This window comes from Dermacentor albipictus, chromosome 3 (genome assembly GCF_038994185.2).
Source record: "Dermacentor albipictus isolate Rhodes 1998 colony chromosome 3, USDA_Dalb.pri_finalv2, whole genome shotgun sequence".
Classification (NCBI taxonomy): domain Eukaryota; kingdom Metazoa; phylum Arthropoda; class Arachnida; order Ixodida; family Ixodidae; genus Dermacentor; species Dermacentor albipictus.
Window position 1 is genome coordinate 83251410 of NC_091823.1, and position 27664 is coordinate 83279073.

Below are 27664 nucleotides of genomic sequence, written 5' to 3' on the forward strand. Positions count from 1 at the left end.
ATGTATGTATGTATGTATGTATGTATGTATGTATGTATGTATGTATGTATGTATGTATGTATGTATGTATGTATGTATGTATGTATGTATGTATGTATGTATGTATGTATGTATGTATGTATGCATGCATGCATGCATGCATGTGTGTTTCACAATACTGCCGTTCTCATCTAAGATCAGTAACATCTGCTGTTGGGCTGGTTGGTATATGGTTGTTATAAGCCATGATCGTGTCTTTTATTCTCTTGTTCGTGTCTTATTTATTGCGCCTACAACCAGTCTAGAAAACTCACCTGAGACCATGTCAGGAAGGATGCGTATGTATTAGTATTGCAATGCAGAAAATTGGGACAAGGAAAAAAATTATGAGTAAGTCGTTGAACGCTTAGTGGTTCATAAGAGGAGATCATCATGAGCGTTGTAGAATGCGTGCATCTAGCATGAAAAATCAGTGCTTTCCTGAAGATATACATTTCTACCAGCCTTAACATCTGTCTAGCGTGCCTGTTCGACTACATATAGCTAACGAAGTAAGTTTCGCAGCTGAAATGAAGTCGAAGTTATCATCATGTAGGCGAAAAGCAGAACAAATAAAAATAAATAAAAAATAAAAAGAAAGAAAACAAACATATACTGTATTTATTATTTTATCTGGTAACTTAGGATTTTCTTATTTATTATTTTCATCTTCTCCTAGCACCACTATTGGCGTTAGAGGGGCCGTTCAGGAAGGGATAAGGAAATGGGTAGAAGATCAGAAAAGATTACAGACTGACTATACAACTTTTCAACGGCTTACATTGCATTTACACGAGCGCCAACTCGAAAGTAGTCGCAATATTGTACTACTTACGCTTGACCTGTACTTCGTCGTGCTCGAGTGACCTGGTTTGTGACACAACACCCACCTCCCCCTCTCTATCTACAAGATTTTACTGCATGAATAAACAGCACCCATCCACGCGACATGTTGACAATCAAACATGTTGTGTTAACACGTTTCGCTCACATTTCTCGCACCTTAATTCTGCTGCGATTCTTCTCAGACATCGCTTCCATAAGGCAGCCCTATGTGCGGGAAGAAAATTTTGAACTTGACAGTCCATTTGTTTTGCATTTGTAGATTACTGCACAGAGTGAGGTAGTTTTGAGCTGAGAAATAAATTTCGCTGGAGAACCATCATTGTAGAACAACACACAACAACTCCGGTGTATATGGCGTAACTTCTCCAGCGAATGCATTCGCCCTACGTTTCGACCAAAATTAACAACGTATTGCCTATTTTACACTTGTCTCCTTCGCCATCGTCCCTATACATATAGTGTACATGCAACGCAAAATTGAAGGTGCAGAATGGCGTGATCGAAGTCATTTCAACATGACTGAATTGTATTGCTTCTCTTGAATTTTCGAGTCTGATTGTTTGTTTCTTTCATTCTTTTCTCTCTTCAGCTAGCGAAAATCAAAGGGTGGTCACCTGGGTCACCTTCGATCGTACAAGCCCTCCGACCGTAGAGTACGGTTTGTCGGGCTTTCACGAAACTGCTCAGGGCTCTACAACTCGGTTCAGAGATGGAGGAAGGAAGAAGAGGGTTTTGTACATTCATCGGGTGTTGCTTAAGGACCTGGAGCGTGGTACTGAGTACAGTAAGTTCTATCGCTTTTCTTAAATGATTCTGTTTTATTTTTGTATGCTTCTTGGTTTCTTTCCCTCTACTCGCCTCTGTTCGGTGGTACTTGACGGTAACATAATATTCTGTGAGCAAATACGTGTCTGTGAATATCGACTCTTTAAAAGCGTCACTTAAGTGTTCTGCATTTCCGCGCCACTTCGTTCCTTGTGTCCAGTCAGCCAAATCCACTTTTGAGGAATTGCTTGCACGGTGCAAATGCCAAGTTTTCAGAGAAGTAGTGGTGGTAAATGCGACGCACCAAATGACTTTGTGCTTCCTTTCAACGTAACGGCAAACAAATACAGGTCACTTGAACAAACGGCACTCATATCTTTTTCCGGTACTTGTGTAATGGTGTTTCACAGCTTAACTTTGAAGTTTGGTGAACTTATTCGATGCATTGCCATTTCACTAAATATGAAAGAAAGTACTGTTATCCAGCTAAAATCAGCACAAAGCTACAAAATATGGTATAAAAATTCTGAGAATTGCCTACTAATGCATTAGCATTCTTTGGCTCGGCTGTTACTTCAGTTTTGCTAACTTGCCTTTCCTAGCCTATGCATGTGTATACCCATCGCTGTTGCGGCAGCGTTCTTGTTGCTTATCCTGTCTATCTTGCCTAGACTATATCATAACGTTCTCAACACTATTCCAGTCCATACCATCGTGGAATTACAATCTTCTTTTATTACTGCGTTTTGTTCCGTTTTCTTTATGTTAATGAGATAACCTGCATTTCTTATGGGGAGGTTGGAAATATACTTCTCCTTCACTTTGAATGCCTCGCTGTTCCTTTGTTGCTGTAGCTGCTTATTCTTCATCTCCGTCATCTTCTTTCCTTTTCTTCTGTGCTGGTTTGAGTGCACAGCATTTTCTTTTGATTTATTTCATTTCATTTCCTTTTTATCTTACGACGAGAACGTGGTGACATCAGCAATATTTTTTTCTTCTTTTTCAAGGCCACCAATTATCTACTATCACACTATTATCACAACTACCAATCAGCTATTCTATCATTTTTGATATGCCGCAATTCTAAAGCAAGCTACTTTGAACGCACATCAGTAATGGGAAAAAGTAAACTTTCAGGAGGGCTTGACGAGATCGGTTGTCTGTATTTTTCTTTTTTTCATTTTCCACTTCGTCCTTATCAATTCTCAAGCTACCAATCTTTTACATTTACGCTACCATAATGATTAAATATCCTAACTTTGCCAGTTTTGCATTTATTGTTCAGATAAAGGGTGTGACATATTTCGCATTGCTGATATATTTTGCTGATGTACTCGCCAAAGAATGCTTGCGCATTAAAAGAACGCATACGGGTTTCGAGTAAGGCAGACTCCGTACTTGAAGACAAATTTACCCCAGATCGGGAATGGACTCCGAGACCAACACCTTTTCGGGGCGATCACCCTGCCACCTGAGCTAACCAGAAGTCTAGCAGACAGGTAACGCGAGGACAAATTAATCGACAACTCGAAGCACACAAAACGCTGATTACGTAAATAAGTTCAGCGTAAACAACCAACGTGGACGAGTGCGTTTTTTTTTTATCCCTCCACTTTCAGTGTTTCTACAGAAGTACCATTGAGGGGGATAAGCTATGCTACAGGCCAGAGCTGGAATCCACTCGAATTACTCACGCACTATAATGTGAATATTTTGCTTATCATAGACGACATAAAAGAGAAAATGCTCTCAACGCAGTGTACCATTGCGGCAGCGCCGAAGGCTGGAGCGCTGTGTACACATTCCGAGTGGCACCATGGGACAGCAGCAACGCTACGATCGCTGTGTTTGGAGACCTTGGAAGCCTCAATGCCCGCTCTCTGCCGGCGTTGCAGCAGGACACTCACACAAAGAAAATTGACGCTGTTTTGCACCTAGGTGAGCATTTAGAAAAATATCGGTATTATTGAGTCGTATAGCTAAGTTCAGAGAGACTGAACTGCCACACTCTTCATCCCTCCTGCCCCACTTACTGATCCGAACTGCCGACAGCGCCATTTCTTGGACAGATTGCGATGACGTGATTGTCGTAAACTATCCTTCAGTCATTAAACGTGAAAGCGTCAAAAAAAAAAAAACATGCCGTAGCCTCATGCTTCACAAGTCCTAGTTGCATACACCAGAGATTGCGTCTCAGTTCCAGCAGCGTTCGCGTTTTCAACAGGCTGTGAAGCACGGCTTCTTTATTAGACACCGCGGTGCCGTAGTGGCTTTGGCGTCGCGCCACGAATCCCGATGTAAAGGGATCGAATCCCGGCCATGGTGGCCGCATTTCCCTGGGGGCTATATGCAAAAGCGCTCCACTACCGTGCATTGGGTGCACGTCTGAGAACCCCAGGTGTTCAAAATTAATCTGGAGTCCCCCGGTCACTACGGCGTGCCTCAAACGAATATCGTGGTTTCGCCACGTAAAACTCCGGATTCGAATTTTTAAAGAACCAATTCCTGAATACATGCGCGAGCATTTAGTACCTACACTCGCCGCCGTAGGCACTAATTTTTTCTATAGTTTTGGCATCACACCAACACTTGAAAAGAGGCGCGGATGCGCGTTCGTACATTGGTGGTGAAGCTATTTCGTAGTACATTCACGTGTATTCCGCGCCCCCTTCTCATCCAGCAAAAGAGGTCGCAGAGTACGTGCGATAGTCGAGCGAAAGAGCACCACCAGCATCGTATTGCATAATATCGGTGCGCAAGCGCGGTGCGCTCATGTGTGGTTTAGAATGTCTCCAACGGGTTTGGCTCCCCGCTCACTTGGCTGTAAAGGAAGTTGGACAATGTACGCGCGCTGGGCGAACGGCGAATGTGGCTCGCATAAGTTTAAGAATCATCATAGACACGTTCTGTCTGACACGTTTTTTTTATGCATTGGGTTCAGGACGTAAGATACAATATCAATGCGTGCTATCATTCTGTATCATACATTACACATCTCATGCTCATATCTTATTTTCCTTAAATTCCTTCCCCTTCGTAAAAGGGATGTGAGGTGATAAGGAACCAAATCACAAAAGGGATATCACAAATCGAGGGACCATATTGTCTCTTCGCCAAAGAGAGTCGACTGAGCGATAACTGATAAACTTTTCTGCATTGCCTGATTCCACTCTTTCTCCAGATTGAAGTTAGTTAACGCTTGCTTAAGGTTAGGGCTATGGTCAAGTCTCGGAGCGCCGGTGGAAACACAGTAAGTCTAAGCTAGACGTACTTGCAAGCGTCCCAGGCACAAGCAGCAATGAAAATTTGCCCAAACAAGAGCCAGAGATGTCAGTCGGACGCTTATCATTCTACTCTTGTACTTGCACTTGGAATATGTAAACTAGAAAAACGTTTAGCGATCTGTTACAATAGGGACATAGATGAAACAAGGTGTGAGACGCGGAAAGGGCAAGCGAAAGATGAAATCTTGCAGAAAAAGCAACAGGTAAACAAAAATAATTACTGTGATTGTTTGAAGGTGCTTTTATGCGCTATGCACGGCGTTCAATGTCCCAAAGCAAAAAGTGAGCTATGAAGGGAACCACTGCTTTAGGATGGCCCTTCTGTGATAAAGTTACAGATGCCACTATCACTTTATTCCTCCTCCTTATTTAAACCGTCTTCCCATTTACTTATCTCGGAAGAAATACTTAGGAAAACGTTATAGCAAACACGCGAATAAACCACGTCAGTTGCTAAAGAAAGAACGCTAATGCAGCTTTTGAACAGTATCTATTTTTTCTGCGTAGGAGGTTCCATAGTACAGTTTATGACTTGTATCCAGACAGCGATAAAGTTAGCAGACGACAAGCGTGGAGGCCTTCGCCTCGGGCCATGTGCAGACTTACTAATGTCGTCATGGGTTAAAGCAAACGACCCGTTTGCTTATGCTGTGGTCAGACTATACTCAACAAATTCAGAAGAGCAACAGCGCTTTCACCGGCATTTATAACCACCCGATATGCATAGTGATGACTCATTAAAACGCTAGCGAATGACAGCTCTCTCGCTTGCGCGAAAGCCATTTCGAAATGTACCCCATAAAGTCTACTAACATTTTTTTTTTTGCTTGTCTCCATTTAGGTGACTTCGCTTACGACATGCACTCGGTACGTGTGGTTATTATTTTCTGTTTTCGGCACCATAAATACTAGTTGCCGCATGCATTCCTCGTAGGAGTATTTGGCGAACCACGTCGCAGTCTGTGTTTCCATGTATGACCCAATATAACCCAATATTTTAGAAGGTCACTGTTCGATGTCAAAAGGCGATTCCCAACAGTTTCCGCTAAACAGATACGTTTCTACAAAGCTCTCCGGGACTGGGCATCATTCACGGGCTCTGAAAGACATCTGAATATACACGAAGAAACATGTCGCCAGCCATGAGTACTGGAGAATAAGTGGACAGAACTCAATTAGTTTTCGCGGACGCGCATCCTTTAGAGGAGAAAAATTGCCCCTGTTGGCAGCTGCCCACGCAAATGAAAGCAGTGTCATCATTAATCCTTCGCCTGCATTCTTTTGGTTGGGGCGAAACGAGGTTTCTTTTACGATCGTGCTTAGAAAAGAATCCACACGACTCGCCCAAGATTAAGGTACCAGTAGCAGTTAAAGAACGATCGCCTAAGCACCTTCAAGTTTTTGCGCGTAAAACGTGGCTGCAGGCCTTTTTTTTTTCTCGTACCGAGTGGTTGATGGTTTGCTGTCTTCTTGCCTAATACCGTATTTTCCGGTGTATAAGACGCACCCTTGTATAAGACGCACTCGCCATATATCAAGGCTCTCATTGAAAAAGTTGGTATATAGGACGCACCCGTGTATAAGACGCACCCCAATTTACCCACTTAGGCTAGTCAGGGTTAATTAAACACGCTTGATCGACCATCGCGAAATGAACCATGCGTGGACTCATCTGATCGCATAAAAGCTCCGTAGAGCTAAATAAAGTTATTCTACCCACCTACCTACCTATCTGTGAGAAGTTCTTGGTTTATGGTTTATGGGGTTTAACGTCCCAAAGCGACTCATCCCCGCCGTTTCATGATAAAGTTCACCTAAGCAAAGTTGCGCACGGCGGTCCCCATATTGAAGTATTAACCATGCTACTACCGCGTCATTGGTAGTGATATTTTTTCGGTGAAAAAAGCTTGAGCATGAACCTGAGTAATTTCTGAACCCGCAAAAAAAACGAAAAATTCGCATATAAGACGCACCCTTGTATAGGACGCACCAGCAAGATTTTTGGAAAAAAACCGCGTCTTATACACCGGAAAATACGGTACTGCATTTCCTGAGACTTGGACTCCATTTTATTTCATTATGTGGAAAAATTTATGGCGTGCGTAGTTTAGGTTGAACAATACGAACTTCTACCGCAATTCTAACTAGTGAAATTATTAGCTTTTATTGCATAATATTACAGCTGTTTCATTAAATAAATAACCGCACCTTCTTACAGAGCTCCCTTATTTGATTATAAACACGCCATTCTTGGGCATAGTGTACCCCATTTTACTAAAAACACGTATCCAAATCATTTTGATAAAGCTCTTAAGCGGAAAAGACGAGAGAGGTTGGTGCAACCTAACTTCATTGTCTCATAATTATATGAAAAAAAAACAGCAGCATCTCCCCTTTCAAGCGTAACTTCATGCGTGTGATCTACTTGCAGCTACCAATCCCAACAATATAAGTACATACCCTTTCGCGGATTCGAATTACATCAATTACAAGTACACCAATTTTGCAAACTTCAGATTTTCAGAAATTGTTAAAGGGCAACACTCTCGAGTTAAATATTTTTTGGTATAAAGGTACTTTCAAATATTATCCACCAAGATGTGTCCGAATGTTGCCGACAAAATAACGATGACCCTCAGTCTTTTCTGTAGTGCTTCCGCTCCTTCTTGCACACTGTGTATACTGGAGACTTCGGCATGGGTGGACGCAGCGCGTGGTATTCTACTCACTACACGTTCCCATGACAAGTTTTCTAAAATTAAAATGAATATACCAGAAAGCGGTTTAGTCACCCTATAATACTGATGGCTCTTACTTTTCACCATAATAGCAATTTAAAGAAACATGGTGTAAGATAAGAAGAAACGGAGCAGGTTCGGGATGTCTATAGCGATCAACCAATGGGCAGACAAGAAGCAGTACGGAGTAGAATTTTCAATCCATAAGGACGTAGCGGGCAATATCGACGAACATTTCTGCAGCAGCAATTAGAGGACAGCAGTAGTCATAACAAAACTTATTAAGAGGTATATATTAAAAGCAGTACGAGCTCACGCTCCAACTTTCAGTAATCATGATGATGAAATAGAGCAATTTTATGATGATGTTGAATTGGCAATGAGAAAAGTACAAACTCGGTATACTGTAGTAATGGGCGACTTCATTACAAAAGTGGGGCAAAGACAGGCTCGTGAACAAGCAATTGACAACTACGGCGTCGATTCTAGCAACACTCTAGGAGAGATGTCGGTAGAATTCGCGGAAAGGAATAAGCTGCGAATAATGATCACCTTCTTCCAGAAGCGCAGGAACAAAATGTGGAACTGCAAAAGCTTTAATGGCGAAACAAGAAATGAAATTGATTTCATACTTTCTGCCCATCCCATCATAGTACAGGATGTAGAAGTGTTAAATAGGGTAAAATGCAGTGATCATAGGTTAGGGAGGGCTAGGATTCACCTGAATTCGGAGAGAGATGGACTAAAATTGGTTAAGGAGAAATAGGTCACACTTGAGGCTGTAAGGGGAAAAGCAGACTAATTCAGGCTGGTACTTGCAAACAAATATGCAACCTTAGAACAGAGAGAGGAAGATGACAGAGTGTTCACGAATGAAACCGTAACTAAGCTGGCTTCAGAAGCACCGAATGAAGCGGGAGGTAAGGCACCAAGGCAACCATTAGGCAAGCTCTCCCAAGTAACTATGGAATTAATAAAGAAACGACAAAGAATGAGAGTGTCCAGCTCAAGACATCAGATAGAAATCGCGAAACTGTCAAAACTGAAATACAAGGAAAAAATATGGGATAATTGAAATTATAACGTAAGAACGACTGTGTAAGTAGTGAAAAATGGACGCAGCACGAAATCAGGGAGGAAAGAGCTTGGCATAGGACAAACCAAGATGAATTCAATGAAAGACTAGCAGGGGAATAGAATCAGCAATCTGGAAGATATAGTAATAGCAGTGGAAGAATTCTATACAGACCTGCACAGTACCCAGAGCAGCCACGATACCTCCATTAAAAACAGTAACGAACAGATTGCAGAGGCTCATTTTATAACTAGCGATGTAGTAACATTTTATAACTAGCGATGAAGGGCCTTGCAAGACATGAAACGGGGAAAAGCGACATGAGAAGATGGAATAGCAGTCAATTTAATCAAAAATAAAGGAGGCACAATGCTTCAAAAAACTGGCGGCCCTTTATATATCAACTGACCATCGACTTCAAGCGTCCCAGAGAACTAGAAGAATGCCAACATTACATTAAGACACAAGAATGGAGATGTTAAAGAATTCAAAAATCATGGGCCCATTTGCTTACTTCCAGTATATATAATATTCGCCAAGATAATCTCCAATAGAATGAGGCAACACTGGACTTCAGTCAACCAAGGAAACAGGCTGGTTTCAGGAAGAGATACTCCACAAAGGATCACATGCATGTCATCAATCAGGTAATCGAGAAATCCGCAGAGTACAATCAGCCTCTCTATTTGACTTTCATGGATTACGAAAAGACATTTGATTAAATAGAGATACCAGCAGCCATAGATGCATTACGTAATCAAGGAGTACAGGCCGCTTACATAAATACCCTGGAAAATATCTACAGAGATTCCACAGCCACCTTAATCCTAAACACATGTAGGAAGATACCTATAAAGAAAGGGGTCAGACAAGGAGAGGGAATCTCTCCAATGATTCACAGCCTGCTTGGAAGAAGTATTCAAGCTATTAAACTGGGAAGGTTTAGGAGTAAGGATCGACGGCGAATACCTAAGCAGCCTCCGGTTTGCCGATGACATTGTTCTATTCAGCAACACTGGAGGCAAGTTACAACAAATGATTAAGAACCTTAACAGAGAAAGTATAAGAGTGGCGTTGAAGATTGATATGCAGAAGACAAAGGTAATCACCAATATCAGGGCAAGGGAACCAGAATTTAGGATCGTCAATCAGCCTCTAAAGTCCGTGAAGGAGTACATTTACATAGGTCAAATACTCACAGGGGTCTCTGATCATACGAAAGAAATTTACAGAAGAATCAAGATGGGTTGGAGCGCATACGGCAGACATTGTCATATCCTGACTGGAAGCTTACCATTATGCAATGAAAAGAAAGGTATACAATAAATGCATTCTACATGTGCTAACACATGGGGCAGAAACTTGGAGACTTACAAAGAAGCTTGAAACAAGTTAAGGACCACGCAAAGAGCGACGGAACGAATAATGTTAGGCGTAACGTTAAGAGCCAGGAAGCGAGCAGTGTGGATCAAAGGCAAAGTGGGATAGCCGATATTCTAATTGGCATTAGGAGAAAATAAATGGAGCTGGGCGGGTCATTTAATGCGCAGGTTAGATATCCGGTGTACCTTTAAGGTTACAGAATGGTTGCCAAGAAGAAGGAAGCGCAGTCGAGGATGGCAGAAATCTAGGCAAGGTGATGAAATTAGGAATTTGCAGGCACTAATTGTAATCGGTTGGCGCAGGACAGGGGCAATTAGAGATCGCAGGGAGAGGACTTTGTCCACCAGTGGGCATAAAATATATTTATGATGGTGATAGCGATGCTAGGTAAAGAGAGGTAATCAAGCGCGCATAGGTTCCTGTGGTGGAAGCTGATGCATACCACCTAATATGGACATGTACGGGTTTAGAATCGGAACGCTCGCGTCTCCTACTGCAAGCCGGCCTCCGCTATAGTGTGACAACCAGCTATGACCCCTGGATACATGACAACAGATTCCACAAAACACTGCGTCAATTCATACACACATACACAACACAGGCCTCACAGCAAACATATCATACGCATATACGCTCCAAGAATTATGCCTTAAGGGCAAGTCTTTATCGCAATAAAAAAAGCGCTCATAGAGCCCTGGACACACTAGAACATACAGGGAAAAAAGGTGAGGACAAGCTTTTTTTGTGTGTGTGATTTATTTACTAACGTGACGGCCGATCATTGCGCTTTTAGCACGTACGAGTCGCTAAACTTGGGTGTTGTCGTTCGCTCTGCAATTCAGCTGCCGTATGTACGTTATATACGCTACAGCTTCAGCCAGTACGAGAGGATTTTACCTCCGAGATTGGAGGCGCACTGAACCTCAGAGGCTACGAACAAGGCCGACAGAGTTTCTTACAATTACCAAGCTGTAAAAGTGGCAAAGGAGTGCTATTGTATAAGTACGAATGCCCGGAACTGGAGACTTCGGATTAAGTTGACATCTTTTTCAGAAAACGTTGAAGGTGCATTTGGCAACCCTTGTGGCCCTTTGTCGCAATGAATTAGTCTATAACTAACATACAGGGTAAAGTGTGGTTTTTCTCTATTGATGTGCCCGAACCATTTTATTAGATCAGCACTCGCGTTTCGTTGGGCAGTTAAGGAAGGAAGCAGGAATTAACGAAAAGACAGGGAAGTTAGCCAGTTCTCAGGCCGGCTGGCTACCCTGTTAGGCAGTTAACGTGAATTTAAACAGTACCGGGATAGTAAATGATGTCAAAGCAAAGACACGTGCTCACTGTGTTTCTTTTTCAACTATACGTTTGCGGGTCCTTTGTTGACTTGTGGTACTTTCCGCGACCAGACATTGAAGCAGAATGTACTATTGAAGAACTGCGAACTCTCGAAAGACTTTATACCTAGAACTCCAGGGAAAGCACGGGGAATGCGGGAGATGGAAATTCAAGACGATGAGCAAAACGAGAACAGGGTGAAAGCAGGAGCCAACGTTTCGACAAGTGGACTTGCCTTGAAGAAGACAAGTCCACTTGTCGAAACGTTGGCTCCTGCTTATACCTAGAACGTCATTTCTAGAAAAATCATCGTTTATAGAAATCCACGTTCAAGCGAAGTGGAACCACACGTTTCCCGGCGTTCGCAAGTTGTCCCACCGTCCATTGAAAAGCTCACATTGATGGTGGTACCAGATTTTTCTCCGAATAGCAGGGAACTTCATTGAAGAACAATCGCTAAAATTTCCTGAGATCGCATCAGCCCTGTAACACAATTAATTTATGGAAGAAACAACTTTCAGTAAAACAATTTCGTGTTTTGTGACACCCCTCTTCATAATTCAAACAAACGCGAATGTGCTCCTTCATCATAATGGGTAAAGGCACGTTTCTTTTGCACGGCTGGACGACGGCGCACTCAAACATGGAATTGCATGCAATTAAGCGCTCGCTTGAGGCGGTGTACTTAGTCCGGCAGTGTAGCAACATCAACAAGCACTGAAGGGGGCGTGCGTCTTGTATTTTAATACGTCGTCCCATTTTAGTGAAAGCCCGAGCGACTAGCTTCGCAGGCGGGTACACCGATTCTAGTATCCCATGCGTTCTAAAGTTCATTGTAACTGCGAACGATACAAACGCATCATTCAAAGTGTGCCTGGAAACGCCAATTCTAAATAAACGAAAGGGTAGACCAAGGCCTGTGTTCAGATGATCATAAATTCTTGCGGAGAAATGCAGGCTCAAATGCGGACCAGAACTCTCATAGTAATTTAAGCGAGGGGGTGCACAAAACTTTAGCGATGACGCAATCTTTCATTATGCAGGAAGAAGTGTCGTAACTGTATGACGGACAAGATCCGCTCTAAATTGGAAGCGTTTAATTTGTCTAGCTTACTGTGCTTTGGTGCTCAAGTATTTTATCACTGCTTTCGCGAACTTAGTACGAAAAATAATTAGGATGGCTGACGATACCTTTGCAACTGCCAAAGTCATGATCAATGCGGGCATTACCAAAAATCTGGTCAATAGCCGTATAGAAGATCCTCATCTTGCCATCTGGCAGACAACAATGGCGGAGATTTGAAAAAACCGTAGGGAAGCATGAGCGATCATGAGAGCGATGCCTTGTGTTCACTGCTGCATGTAAATTAGTGATATTTGACACAGGTGTCGCAACAGCATTACATGGCGTCAAATATATTCTTATTTGACATGTAGGTATATTATACAACCTGTTTAAAATCACGCCAAAATTTAGAATTTTTTTAGCTATGCGAAGTTAGTCTCTTCTTATTTGCCTGCTTCAATATTTTCTTAGGAGTCGTAAACGTTTAGATAATTAGGTCGAAAGCAGCGGCTAGACTCTAATTAAAGGACGTCACCTCAACAACAGTCCATATACAGATTGTCCCAACTATTATGCATAGCATTTTTTAAGAAAGATTAGCCATTCTACGCAAAAATAACCAATTGCACACTGTTCACAGTCGGGTACAGTAGCCGCTAGTAATTTTTAGTTGATGCCATTCAATTTAAAATTACTTCCAATTAGCAATTTTTTTTTCGCAACTGCCCTGAATGTCATGCTGTCAATAAAGAACTCGTTGAAGAATGACAGAAACTTAAAGCTGGCATGTTCTCAGCCAGGTACTTCTTCCCGTTTATGGTTTCGGGCGAATAAAGAATGCCCGCGAAAAATGGAAGTTATCTCCACAATAACCATAGGAACCCATATTTTGGAGACCCTGGACTACGGCGTGGTGGGTTTACAGGTTGCTTCGTGTTTTCAGAAAAGAAGATTCACTTCCCCAAGTGCACTTACCTCCCCACTTTCTCACTGAATCCGTTTCTCTACAGAGAGACGCAACGGTCGGGGATGAATTTATGCGGCAAATTGAGCCGATCGCTGCTTATGTTCCATACATGACCGCCGTCGGAAACCACGAGAACGCATAGTAAGTACATACGACTTCATATTAGCCGGCAACCCGCCGTGGTTGCTCAGTGGCTATGGTGTTGGGCTGCTGAGCACGAGGTCGCGGGATCGAATCCCGGCCACGGCGGCCGCATTTCGATGGGGGCGAAATGCGAAAACACCCGTGTGCTTAGATTTAGGTGCACGTTAAAGAACCCCAGGTGGTCGAAATTTCCGGAGTCCTCCACTACGGCGTGCCTCATAATCAGAAAGTGGTTTTGGCACGTAAAACCCCAAATATTATTATTATATTAGCCGGCAACTATTTAGTTCTACGAGAGTTGGCAGTGAGCCATATCATGCGAGTACAATGCGTTTTGGGTCTACTCAAGGCGTGCTTCAAAGGCAACTCTGATGCACCAGAGAAACACCATAAACATATGCACAATGTTTTCCTTTTCATACAACCATATGGCCGCACCTCATGCTAAAATCACGTTCATAATACCGACAGTTTTGTAGTAACGAGAGACTAGTCATCAAGTACATTCATCTCTTGGCTAAGTTTGTACTTTCTCAAAAAGGTGTACTTGAAATGTCTCCTAAAGATCTCAGAAAAACGCACCTGGTGACTACTCCTGCTATTACAGACACATTGCTACATTTGTCCCGTTTGTTTCCTTCTTGTCTACGATAACCTCTCTCGACTTTCCAGCAACTTCTCGAATTACGCTAATCGCTTTTCTATGATGGACAAGTCCGGAAACTTCAACAACTTCTTTTACAGGTAAGAACATGCCTAAATGTGTTTCCTTTAAACTGTCCCAAGTGCATCGGAATGCATTTCATTGCATTATGTAAATAGCTTACTGCCATTCATTTGGCTCAAAATGGAAGACGTTTATTGTGGTTTACTCTAGTGTTTATTGATACATTGAACACTATTATTACATTGGTAGTTTTGATATTTGATATTTGAAAGATGGTAAGTGGCTCCCACGTAAGGCAACTCATACTTACAGTTGCTTTAATGAATTGTGTATACTGCAATTGATAAGTTACCAAAATTTTTGTCAGCCTATAGATGCGAACATGAATTAAGAATTATTTAATTTGGGGATAAAGGGCACCATTTCAAAATGATAATTAGAATCAAGTGGTGCTGTTACGCAGCCTGTCGCGGTAACAAGGCAATCACCTCGACAGATAAATTATGTTGAAAACTTTCCGCATTGTAGCTAAAATTGACCAGCGGAGCTACATTTTTTTTGCTTTGTTGCCTAGTTACTCGTGAGCAAAGCATTCACATAGCTATATTCTCACAGCTTTGACATCGGCCCAGCCCACATTATCAGCTATTCAACGGAGTTCTACTTTTTCCTGAACTACGGCTGGCATCACGTTCCACAGCAGTACCACTGGCTAGAGAAAGATTTGCAGGTACAACTTTGGCCATGTTATCTGGCAGTTTCAGTTACTTTGTGCGAAAATGTCCACATATTTGACTCCTGAAAATAGGATAAGATAAATAGATAAGATAGATAAATATATACATAAAAGATTAGATAGATAGATAAATATATACATAAAAGATTAGATAGATAGATAAATATATACATAAAAGATTAGATAGATAGATAGATAGATAGATAGATAGATAGATAGATAGATAGATAGATAGATAGATAGATAGATAGATAGATAGATAGATAGATAGATAGATAGATAGATAGATAGATAGATAGATAGTGTTCTTAACTCTACCTTAAAGGTTGTCATTCCTATGTTCTGAACTCTCCCCCTTTGTTAGGAGGCAAACCTACCAGAAAACAGGGCTAAACGGCCGTGGATCATCACAATGTCGCACCGGCCAATGTACTGCAGCAATGTCCGATTCAGAGACTGCAATTCCAACGCAAGTATTGTAAGTCACAGTAGCACCGTGCTCTTTTCAGCGTTCTCCATGAGAAAACTGGTTACGTGAACTGTTGTAAAGACGACGGACGTGTTGAGATATTTATACTTGAGTAACCTACAGTGATTAGTGCTCATTCGCATGCTCTGCCATGTGAGTGAATTGAGCTACGGAAGAGGCGCGATTATCCAGTCACAGTTAAGTTGAGAAAGAGACTAAGTAATATATTACTTACATGTCAAAGTATTTACGTAGGGCGAGTGCACATTCTTCACATTTTCGCATCTCTAGCATGCCGTGCATGGTTATTTTTATGCGAAGCATATTACGAGGGCTCAACCCAGCTCCTCAGGCGCGGCGGTGACCATGAAATCACGTGACACCGTGACGTCACGACAGAGGAGAAGTGGCTTTGGCTCAACTCTTGCAAGACGGGCTGGGTGGGAATCGAACCAGGGTCTCCGGAGTGTGGGACGGAGACGCTACCACTGAGCCACGAGTACAACGCTTCAAAGCGGTACAAAAGCGCCTCTAGTGAATGCGGTGTTGCCTTAGAAACGCGCTGTTTCTAAGGCGTGCGTCTCTTGCTCAGGCGCACATTTCGTTGCCGCGCCGAACGCTGCTTTGCTCGACGCTCACCGCGTCCAATGCGGGGCGCGTAGTCGCTGCCCTGTAGCCCATTGTCTTACACCCCTTGGCGGGTCGACGGGAACGCTGTCGCGTTCCACTCTTGAAGGCGAAGAAGTAATGCATGAGTTGTTTCTTCGTCTAGCCGAACCAAATATAGCCAAGCAACAGCAGTTCACCAGGCTAAACAGTGGTTCAACAACTAAAATAAAGGCTAGTATGCTTCGCATCCTGGGCTTAACCTTACCTAAGCCACAGCCATTTTTTTATCAAAGCTATGAACACGGAGCACCCGGACGTTCAAAGACCGCGTTGTAGCAGTAGCTTACTATAGGCATCGAACGAACACTTGCATATTCCTGCGCTAAAGCATCTTAAAATTATCAAAGTCACGAAAATAAACATACGCTTTCGCAACGCGTTCTGAGTATTGGAAAATCTGCCAATGTCACCTCCACAAACAAAGATGACGTGGTTCATGCACTAGCCTCTAGCAATGTAGTGAGTGACGCGATCTGCATGGCATGATAGGCAAAGCAGTATACCGATATTTTGAGCTCAAACAACAAGCAGCTCGATGCACGGTTCGCAGATATTTACGGCATAGAGCCATTCCCTCTTACGGTGGTCTCGGCATAGCCCTATTTGCTGTTCACACCATAGAGCTAATTAAATAACTTACCATAACTGGAGCCAGTGCCTACGAGAGCTTCGAGTATGGCGGTTCAGCCAACGTGAAAATGATGGACGGTACGCGGATTTGCGTAAACTATATCATTCTGGCTTGAAACTGCTTTGTGATTTTAGAGGTCAACCATTTTCAACGAATCGTTATGTTATAAACGCAAGCTAGGTGTTATGGACGTCTCCATGCAGTTAGAAAGTATGATTCCTTGGAGATTGAAAAAGAGGAATTTTAGCGAAACACGTAAAAAAAATGCAATAAAGGTCGCAAGCACTAGAATTACGCTAATACATGTACTAATCAGCATTTTCATGGCATTTGGACGATTGAAGCTTTTCACTTCCATCTAGAAACTTTTGTAGAAAACTGTGCATTACGCGAACGCAGTTTGAGACTACGTGCGGAGCACTGCTATTGGTACTCTAGTTTGCCTTCGATCCCAACATGACAAAAAAATATATTTTTTTATAATGATAAACCAATCATGACAACGTCCTAATTTGTAATAAACCAGTCCACTGCTTTCCAAACCATGCGTGCTAAAGGCCCCTCCCCTATGAGGAAAAAAAAAAGAATGTATATGTGCAATGCTGAACAAGTGCTTACGCGACAGTACACTACTCCACGCTGTAATGTGTAGCTCTGAGTTTCTACAGGCGCTTGCTCTACTAGTTCGCCTATTCAACGTGAATAAAGACAGTGACTTTTCGGAGCTTCATTGCGTGCATGAGAATTCTGAAAGTAAATAAACAAACCAGCCGTAAGTCATCTTAGGTTTGCGAAGTGCGTGTTCTTAACTCTGCTGTCGTTTAAATTGCAGGAAAATGGTCATGATTATTTGGAGTAAACGAGGACAACACATCCCTCTCTTATTTTTCCAATTCACGCTTCGTCTTCAGCACTGATACATGAGTGCCTCCTCATAAAATTGAAAGTATTTTCTCCTATTCCGTTTGTTCTGTCACAGAAAGAAAAAAAAAGGTTATTTAAGCTTGCTTAGTTGAGTCATTGATATTTGTTGGAGGTTATAAGGTTGTCCTTTAGCAATGAACTATTAACTGAATGCGGTTAGTTATCGTCACAAGCTGTGGTCACGCCGCACCATTTATTCTGTTTCTATTTTTCTTCGGTGACAAATGATGTCACTACCAAAGAAGCGTGAAACGTCGGAGCGTGTCTACGGCGACCGCATTATAAAAAAAATAAAAAGTTTACTGGCCTTCTTTTCTCGCATATGTGTTATGCCTTTTCGCTCTGTTTTTTTTTTTTTCCTTTTCTCTGTGCATGCGAGGTGATCTCAGGTGAATTACGCTAGGTGCTTTCGGAATTTCTGCACATGCCGAGAAATCCAAAAATCCACGCGCTTGCTTGCATTGGAACTATTTCTAGGCTTTTCCTGGCACTGTTGGTGCCCTGTCGTTAGGGCCTAAGATAGGACCTACATGATCGTCGGCAGGTGTACGAGCATACAGGCTCAATTACTTATCGCCTGACTAATGAGACCAAATTGATACAATAACATGCGATTATGGTTTAGCAGGCCCCCAAAGTACCGAACGGTCGTTCTCATGATCAGGTCTCGTGGCATTCGAGTTAACCGACAAGATCCATTGCTTCATTTGTCTTTCTTTCTTTCTTTCTTTCTTTCTTTCTTTCTTTCTTTCTTTCTTTCTTTCTTTCTTTCTTTCTTTCTTTCTTTCTTTCTTTCTTTCTTTCTTTCTTTCTTTCTTTCTTTCTTTCCTTCTTTCTTTCTTTCTTTCTTTCTTTCTTTTCTTTTCTTTTCTTTCACCACTGCAAACTGAGCCATTTCCTCGTATTTCAAGCCTTTCTTCCTGGAAATGTATTCACCCCTCCTAGGCTCGCAAGGGATTTCCTCTGACAAAGATGTATGGCCTGGAGAAGCTCTTCTTCAAGTACGGAGTGGACTTGCATTTTACCGGCCATCAGCATTCGTACGAGCGCCTGTGGCCGGTCTACGATGGCGTGGTGAGCACTGAGCCACTAAGTTTTAAGGAACAGCTAGAAATATAGGTTTGGCTTAGCAGACGGCCTTGAACACCAGCAAAAGCTATAGCGCGTGGTAGCGTTCAGTCCCTAGGTATATACAATATACTGTAAAACCTAAAATTCATTCATTCATTCATTCATTTTAGTTAGCATCGTGAATGTTGTAAACAGTGAATAAACGCCAGTGCGAAACTTTACGCGTACTCTACGCCCACAATACAATGCAGAGTGATAGCAACGGGCTATACACGAAAAACACAAGTACAATGACTATATTTTCGATGCTTTATGTATTAGAGTAGAAATATTAGTTAAATATGTGGAGAATAGACAACTTACATCAAACATTAACATCAATGCTAACGTTGAACTAACGCTATCATAAGTAACTGTGGCTTGAAACTTCACATTGATTTGAACCGTGCACTCGCGATTGTGGTCGATATAGAAAGGAAAACGCTTTTTTCAAAGCGCTTATCTTTCAGAATCCAGCACTACTTACAGTCAACACATTGTGTGTTAAAGAAACACAACAGTCGTACAACATGCATGTTCGCCACACAAATTTTGCGCCTCGGGGAGTACATGCTACGACGGTGATAATAAAGAAGTTAGCTTTCTTTTTCGTTTGTCATTCATTTTCTCTTCCTTTTTTTTTTCACCTTACCTATAGTCAAATATTATAAAAGCGGCATGCAAGCACGATTGAATGGCACGGTTTTTAAAGACAACGTTCCTTAAAGATTCTTTTGAGGCAATAGAAGAATTCCAGAAACATTGCAAGCAACCCGCATCTCCCTTACAGGTGTACAACGGGAGCAGCACGGACCCGTATGTCAACCCCAGAGCACCAGTACACGTCGTGACAGGAGCTGCCGTATGTATCAGCGATTTGAACAGCGATTTGACCTTTCTGTGCTACCTGGGCTTGCACAGTTAGTTCATTCCCTTCTCGGAAGCCGCAGACAAGCAAGCTGTAGTTGATATCAGACAGCCTGTTTTTTCGCTCGAGTAGAATTGAAATCACCGGCCAGTTCCTTCGTTTTGCCCATAAACCCCTAACACGTCCGTGTAGGGGGATTCCGGGTGCTTGCAGGTGTGCTCATCAATATACCGTATAACGCGAAATGCGGAACGAAACAGAAAATGAATGCACGAGTACAAATTTAAGAAACTTATTACATACGAAACATACTTCTCGCGCGTTTTGACAATGGACATCAGTCGCGGGCCACACATTTGGGATTTGCTCGTTCTGGTCTCTGTTTTCTGTGTTACCCCGCAGCATCGTTTCAGAAGCACGTCTGTATAGAAATGTTAACAAGACGAAGTCGGGGTGACAATGGGAATTACGAAACGCGCAACCCGCATGTGAAAACCTTGATTCCTTCCTGCACACGTGACACATTTTACAAATAGAGCTGATGATAAGGAAACGCGGAAGAAAGTGCTGGTATTGGGACATCCACATCAGCGACGAAAATCTGACGGCGCCAGAGAGTTACAAAACGGATTAGAAACATAGGAAGGAAATAAGGAAATTAGTGTCGCTAAGGCCCGTGATCGTCTTTCCGATTTTTTATTCCGTTGCTGAGGATTTGCTAATACACGATAGCTTTCTTTTTTTATTATTATTTTTTTATCTCCACATCTTCTCTATTTGACCTGCACATAATGAGAACATAGAAACGTAAAGCCCCAGATATGTTTTGCTGACAGATAGCCATGGTACATTTGCAATCCTTTTTCAAGCGAAGCCTGTGGGGAGAATGGTTTTTAAAAGGAAGCATGCATTTTCGGAAATTTATATATGGATTTTCGTGAACGCTCTTCACAACAGCTAACTTACGCTCTTATTGTAACAATTAATTCTCCTGTCTACTATATCGCTCTTGTAAACGACTGGTGCGAAACAGAAATAAGCAGCTTATTAACCGAAATAATTTTTTCTGTTGTCTTTATTTTCTTGTGAGCGATGATACATTCATAATGTTTAGAGCTAAGGACATGCAATACTACTAAGAAAAAAGAAAAAAGAACAGTACAATTTTGTAAAATTTTCCAGAGTTCGACAGAAACCTGTCATGCGAGGGTGACACATTGTCAAAATAAAATAGGCACTTGCCTAAGGTTCTAATGAAGAAAAAAAATGGGGAGCCATATTACTATGTGAAGTTAGATTATCAGCGAAGCTGCAGTACATCACACGATGTTAAACAAGGTTACGTGTAATTATTGTTTATCATTTGGTAATGGTAGTGGCGATACCTTTGTGAACACGGTGACATACACTGATTGGTTTGTTTAAAACGTTAGACAGAATCTTGGCCAAAGTTAAATCTTTACACGACTGTTGTTGAGTAGCTGAGGGAGTTGGATTGGCGTGGCCCTTCGAACCAAACTCTTCTAGTAGAAACAGTGCACCATTTCTTGCCTGGTTTTGAAATATTCACATTGAAGTCTCCGACGATGATCAGAGGGGTAGTGTAATTATGGCTAACCCATCAATACGTGATCCTGAACTTCCCGCTATACCACTTATGTTTGCCTGGAGATATATAAACAGTAGATATCACAATTGCATTTTTCGTTTTTCCCGTACAAAGATCCCCACGGTCGGTGGCATTGTCCTCTTGCGAGTCATGGATGTATAGTTCTACGTACATTTTATCCTTCGCGTATATAGGAATGCCTCCGGCCCGCGAGCCCATGTGCTGTCCACAAACGATTCCAGTATACCAATCGACTTGAAACAATGCATATTAAGTTATTTATTTCAGCTATAAATATTTATTTTTATTATTATTAGAAGCGGTGTACTTAAAGCATGCTTCACCTCCGCCGTAGGTCGGCTCCATATTTCCCCAACTCGTGTATCAGCCCACACATTTGTCCAAGGACACGACAAATGCATTAGGGGACGGAGAGGTGGCAGATGTATACAGTGTCGCTGTGAAAAAAAAAATCCACCTCCATTCCGCCCTGTGAAAGTGTTTGTACAACGAAGCTGGTGTGGACGTTATACAAGTACCACCACCCCAAAGAACATTAGGATGGATGAATGGATGTTATGACTCGTCCCTTTAGGAACGGGGTGGTTGATTGCACCACCAAGCTCTTGCTATTATACTGCCTAATGTCCTACGTAGGTTAAAAAAGAAAAAAAAGAAAAAGGAACGCATGATAAATTCCCATAACCAAATTTTCTTCCCCCTATTGTGAGCTTTGTTTCTGTACGTCTCCGTTTTTTTTTATCGTTTCCCTACTCTTCTTCCACCAATCTTCCAATCCCATTTTACTAATCTCTATTATGGACATGCTTACTTTCGCCCTGCTATCGCTGAACCCAAGGGCTTCAAGGAGTACAGTGGTGCCTAAATCAACCACTGGGCAGATTTCTTCACATTGTAACAAAACATGCTCCATCCTTTCCCTAACTTTACCGCTGCAAGCACATGCTTCTTCTTCCTCCTTACATCTCGCTTTAGAGGTGCGTGTTCTAAGGCGTCCTGATCACGCTTCGAAACGTAATTAGCTTCCCTTTGAGTTATCATAAATTGTTTCTTTCCTGAATTCGTTTTTGCCTCTTAAGTAATTACTCATGGCAGGGTTCTTTTCCATTGCCGCCACCTATGAGATTATTTCGGCCTCTCTGACTTTCCGCTCGACGTTCTTTGTTGCTGTGTTGCTCACCCTACAAGCCGCGTACTTGCTGGTAAGCTTCCCAGTTCTTTTCCTCCCCAGTGAAATAATGTGTTTTTACTGTACAAATACCTCAACGCTCTCCCAGCCCATTTACTTTCTTCCATATTCCTAAGTCGTCCTTCATAATCAATTTTGCTGTGAGCTTCCCTGACTTCAAAACTTGTCCAGCCCCATATCACCCCCGACGGCGTTAGAGAGCGTTACGCAACGCCACCACCACAAACAACATACGTCACGCACGCACGCACACATGCTGATGTGCCGCATACATCCTCATTCTTCTAAGCCGTCCGCCAAGCGCGAGTGACTTATTGAACTAAACTAATGTTTAAAAGTAAATTGCGTCAGAAGAATGCGTCTAGTACGATTGCACACAAGCTACAGACATGATAGCTTCGGATTGTAATACGAATATACGAGAAAACATAATTCGGTTACGCGTGAGCTGAAAGTCAAACCCCTTTTCCTGCTGCAGTACGAGGTCTATACTCATTATTGTAGGCCCACCACCTGGCACACGTGCGTTATTGAATTAATCCAATTTCTCACAATAAATGGTGTCACAAAATTCGTAAAGTGCGACTTATACACAACCTACAGACATGATAGCAATGGCTTGTAATTCAAATATACGAGGAAACAATTTTATTACGCGGAAACGGAAGCAGAAACCCCCTTTTCCAGCTGCCGTTTTTTGGGTGAGCACACCACGAAAAATTCCGACCAACTGGAGGCTAACAGCTGCGCTATAAAACACATACTCACGTTTTGATACAGCTGCGAGTCCCTTATCCACAATGATGATGGGTGCAAGAGGGCAATTATTTATGCGTTAGGTGGCGCAGATTTCGCATGTATATCTCAGAAAGATTACCCTGTGTCGGGTTAATCGCGTATTTAATCATTTGAATATGTAAATATTCTAGAGTATCCTTGAATATAGGCGCTTCTTTGTTGCTTTTATGCTCGCAGTATCCCAATTGACGATGTGGTTAGTAGTCACGTGATGATCCGCCAAAGCATTCTAACTTGCATTGCCTTTCGTGACATCGTTCTGGTGGTGCTGTGTCTTTCTTTTAACACTCCACGTTTTACGTATCCAGGATGTGTCACAATTCTTGCAGAGTATCTTGTAGATTGTCCCTGGAAACTTTTCCAAAGGGTCTTTCAATCGCACTAGCTTCTGTTTTAGTTTATTTGTTGACACGTGCGCAATATTTATGCCATATGTGCCAAAAGCTCTTACCAGTTACTCGTTGATTCCTTGCGCATCGGGTCAGCCGCACGTTTCTGATTCTCTTTTTGTTGTACTGTGTCGTGGTTAGCAACAGCAGAACGCAGTTCTTGAGCCTTCAGTAGTTGGGAAGGCTAGCAGTTGTTGGAGAGGTCCGTCCTTACCATGACTAGCTCTTGCTTGCGAAGTCCAGGCTCGGGACAGATACTCCGTGCCTGGACTGCGTTAGCAAGAGCTAGCTTGTGTGCATCGGAAGTCGACCCGTGTGGGTCGGCTTCTGATGCACACAGGTTGTAATTCCGTTGAGCGAACGTCTTATGGGTACGTCGAGGAAGGAAATCAGTCCATTATTTTCCTTTTACATCGTCAAGTGGATACTTCGTATGAAAGAGTTCAGATGCTCAAGGAAAAGTAGCGAGTCTTGGCGGCGAATCAGACAAAAACAGTCGTCTATGTATTGGAGGCAAAAATTGTGTTGCCGTCTTGTACGAGGTTAACGCAGAATATTCCAGGAGCCGGCATGAGTCTTCTCGAGAACGACGCGTTGCTACTTTCACGCATGCCATTTGAGACGCACATTATCGATGAGGATGTACTGCGAGCATAATCGCGACAGAGAAGCGCCTAAGTTCAAGGCTACTCTTAGAGTCTTTACATATTGAAACGACTAAGTGTCAGATAATTACGATACTCCCTAATGCGAAATTTGAGCGCGCCACAATACGTGCTTTCATTTTGCGAAATAATGAGGCAAAGAATTTTAGACCAAAATCACCGCACCTACTGGCAGCGGGCCAGTGCCGTCAGCGCCTTCGCAGAGGCAGGAGCAGTATGGGAATGCTGGCATGATGAGTGGAATTGGAGACGGTTGTGCAAGAAGACGATGACTAATGCTCCAGAAGTGGCACGAGCGCGCGTTCTCGTGGTTACGCTGAGGTACGCCGACGCTCAACCCAGGAACGGGCGCCTAAGAACTGCGCTCTAAAACGCTATTAATCGGACACGGGGTCATCTCCCAGAGATATACACGCGCACTCAGCGCCACCTAAAGCATTACCAATCGCCCCTCTTCCACCCATGTTCATTATGAACGAAGAGCCCGTAGCGGTCTCGAAACGTCATTATATGTTTTTATGGCAAAGCTGTCTATGGTTAGGATCTGGGAAAGAAATCTGTCCGGGATGTTGACAAAAGCAAATCATAATGTGGCCCGATCTTGGTGATAGTGCTGAAAGGGTCCAGGCTCAATGGCTTATACCCCTGTGGGCTCGGGGACCTGTAACTTGGCCCTTAACCACCCTTGTCACACGTGGCACCCAAAGAGGTCCCAGAAACAAGGGTAAGAACAGATGTTTTTGAGACAAATGTTTCGTACAGCTTTTTCAAAAAGGAATGACCTCCCACCAAGAATAGAACCGGGGCTTACCCCGGGACACTGTTTCTAAAATAAATGTTTATTCCTCCTCCTCCGTTAAAAATTCTCGGTGCCAACTGCGCAAACTCGCTAGTGCCACTGCTCGCGCGGTCATCGTCTTTTTCCACAGCCCGCTCCGTTGTGCAAAAAACTATCATAATCCGCAATGGCTCGAGCGTCGTCGTTTTCCCCTGCTGCCTCCGTTGTCACTCATTATTCCAACATACAATTTCACTTCTGTCTTCGTAATGGGGAGGCCGTATCTACGAAGGTATTAGCCATTGTTTAAGGGGATATGAGTCATTCATTGTCTTACGTGACGGACATATTTAATAACAGAGGTGATACGTGAATATCACCACGATGACCACAGATTAGTACAACAAATGTGTTTGCACCTTTGTTCAGTATTTGTGTCGCGTGCTAAAGAGATTCGCTGGTAATCCAATTTCACAGAGTGGAATGGCTCATGAATTTCTTCCCCTACTGAACCCTAGGCGAGTGTTTGTTTTATTCTACTAGTTTTGTCAAATAATAGTTTGTTACAACACAACGCTCTGTTTGCTTCTTTCTTACTACCCTTAATTATAGCTGACGGAAGCCAAATTGTGTAATTGATAAGGACACGCGCCGAATATATACAGGGTGTTTCAGCGAACATTTTCCAAAATCTTTAATAGTTGCCTGAGGCAGATATCACAATTCTAGTTCATGAACTGGTCTACTGGAAGTGACGGACAAAACTTGCACAATAAATTGAGATGCAAAATGGACTAATCCATAAAAATTCACTAACAAATTTTTAACTAATTATATTATGGCCCATATTCCAATTTACCAATTATAGCTATGGAGTTGGCAAGGCAGATCCACTTGGAACGAATTTTCAAGATGGCACGAGTTTTGATATGTAAGTTTCCGAGCTTTGCAGAGAAATGCATTGGCGTTCCGGTTAATTTCTTAACAAAACGTCGTTTTATGCACTGAAGCACACAAGTAACTGGAACGCCAGCACAATTCTCCGCAAAGTTCGGGAATTCCTACCTCGAAACTGGTGTCGTTCTGAGAACTCGTTCCAAGTAGATCCGCCTTGCGAAATCCGTTGCTAGAATTTCTAAATTGTAGTATGGGTCATAATTAGCTAAATGTTTAATTAGTGAATTACTGTTAATAAATCGACTTTGCATTTCAAATTATTGTGCACGTAGTATCAGCTGCTTCGAATAGACCACCTCGCAAACTATAATTGAGCTATTTGCCAAAGGCAAACTTTAAAAGTTTGAAAGTGTTCGCTGAAACACCCTGTATATGTAGATTCGAAATCTTTAACCATGGTCATTTTCAGGGTCAGACCTTACAGCTGGCCCAGCAGTAGCCCAGATGTGGTCATCTCTATAAAGATTGCGGATTACGTGGCCTTGCTCATTAAATTATGATGCTGACTGGTTCTCATTAGCCAGCAACTTGCGTTTACAGCTGATTATCCGCCTTAGTGGATTTATGAAGTTTCTGGTATGGCCATGCTTGTCTTGCGAAGGCTACAACATTTTATTTACATTTTATTTACAACACTTACTTTGTTAGTTTACACAAAAAAAACACATTTTCCTTTACTCCTTTAAGTTAGTTCTAAAACACTGCTTTCCTGTTCGTGGCCTTTATGAAAAATTGCGATCAAATTTCTGTTTGAAAGAGTTATTTCGTAGAACTTACTTTGTAAACAGTGCACGAGATATTTGCATACGGTATTCTAACATAGTGATTCTGTTAACCATCACGCAGGGAAACTGGGAGTTCCTCTCACCATTTGTTCCGAACCCGAAACCATGGAGCGCCGTGCGAATTTCAGACTACGGCTTCACGAAGCTCCACCTGATCAACAGGACGCACATCCAACTTCAACAGATATCAACCAGAGAGGTAAAACTAACCGTCACTATAGCTGTGAGATACGTGCGCGCCTTATTTAGGCTGTTTTTTCTAACTTGCGGGCGCACCACATTCATTTTCAGAAACCACGCGTCGTGGACGCAGTGCACATCGTGAAAGACAAGCCAAGAAACTTCTGAAGCGCTGTACCAAGCACTGAATAAACGTTCAAGCTGGAGGTAGCTGAGAAAGGCAGTCAAGTTTCACTGTAGGGCATTGTAGGTCCACTTTGCCGAAGGAAATTCAGAACTATATGACCTGCTCATGCCTTCTTTATCCTGTTGACTTTTGTTCTTCATCAGTTTGTTTGTTTCTTTGTTTGCTTGTTTTTTTTGTTTGTTTGTCTGTTTGCTAGTTTGTTTGTTTGCTTGTTTGCTAGTTTGCTTGTTTCAGAATCGCATCAGCAATTTCGCGCAAATGGGTGCCTAGGACCACTACAGCTCAAACACTACAATGAAAGTTCACCGCCAAAGCACATACATGTCTTCGAATCAGCACGAATCTGCAGCCGGGAACAGTATAAAATTGAACGACGAAACGTTTTACACGCAAAACGGTTACACAAGATGT

The 27664-nt window shown here is 42.5% G+C and overlaps 1 protein-coding gene across 1 annotated transcript in view; it reads left to right on the forward strand.

Annotated features, from left to right (window-relative positions):
* LOC139057862 (acid phosphatase type 7-like) overlaps positions 1-27289 on the forward strand; it is a 31903-nt gene extending 4614 nt beyond the window's left edge. The window contains exons 2-12 of the mRNA XM_070536628.1: positions 1454-1648; positions 3388-3567; positions 5755-5780; positions 13521-13618; positions 14294-14365; positions 14904-15018; positions 15389-15502; positions 18663-18791; positions 19618-19689; positions 26948-27085; positions 27178-27289. Coding sequence (XP_070392729.1) covers positions 1454-1648; positions 3388-3567; positions 5755-5780; positions 13521-13618; positions 14294-14365; positions 14904-15018; positions 15389-15502; positions 18663-18791; positions 19618-19689; positions 26948-27085; positions 27178-27234 — 1196 coding nt within the window. The 3' untranslated portion in view covers positions 27235-27289. The remainder of the gene's footprint in view (positions 1-1453; positions 1649-3387; positions 3568-5754; positions 5781-13520; positions 13619-14293; positions 14366-14903; positions 15019-15388; positions 15503-18662; positions 18792-19617; positions 19690-26947; positions 27086-27177) is intronic.
* Positions 27290-27664: the final 375 nt, after the last annotated feature.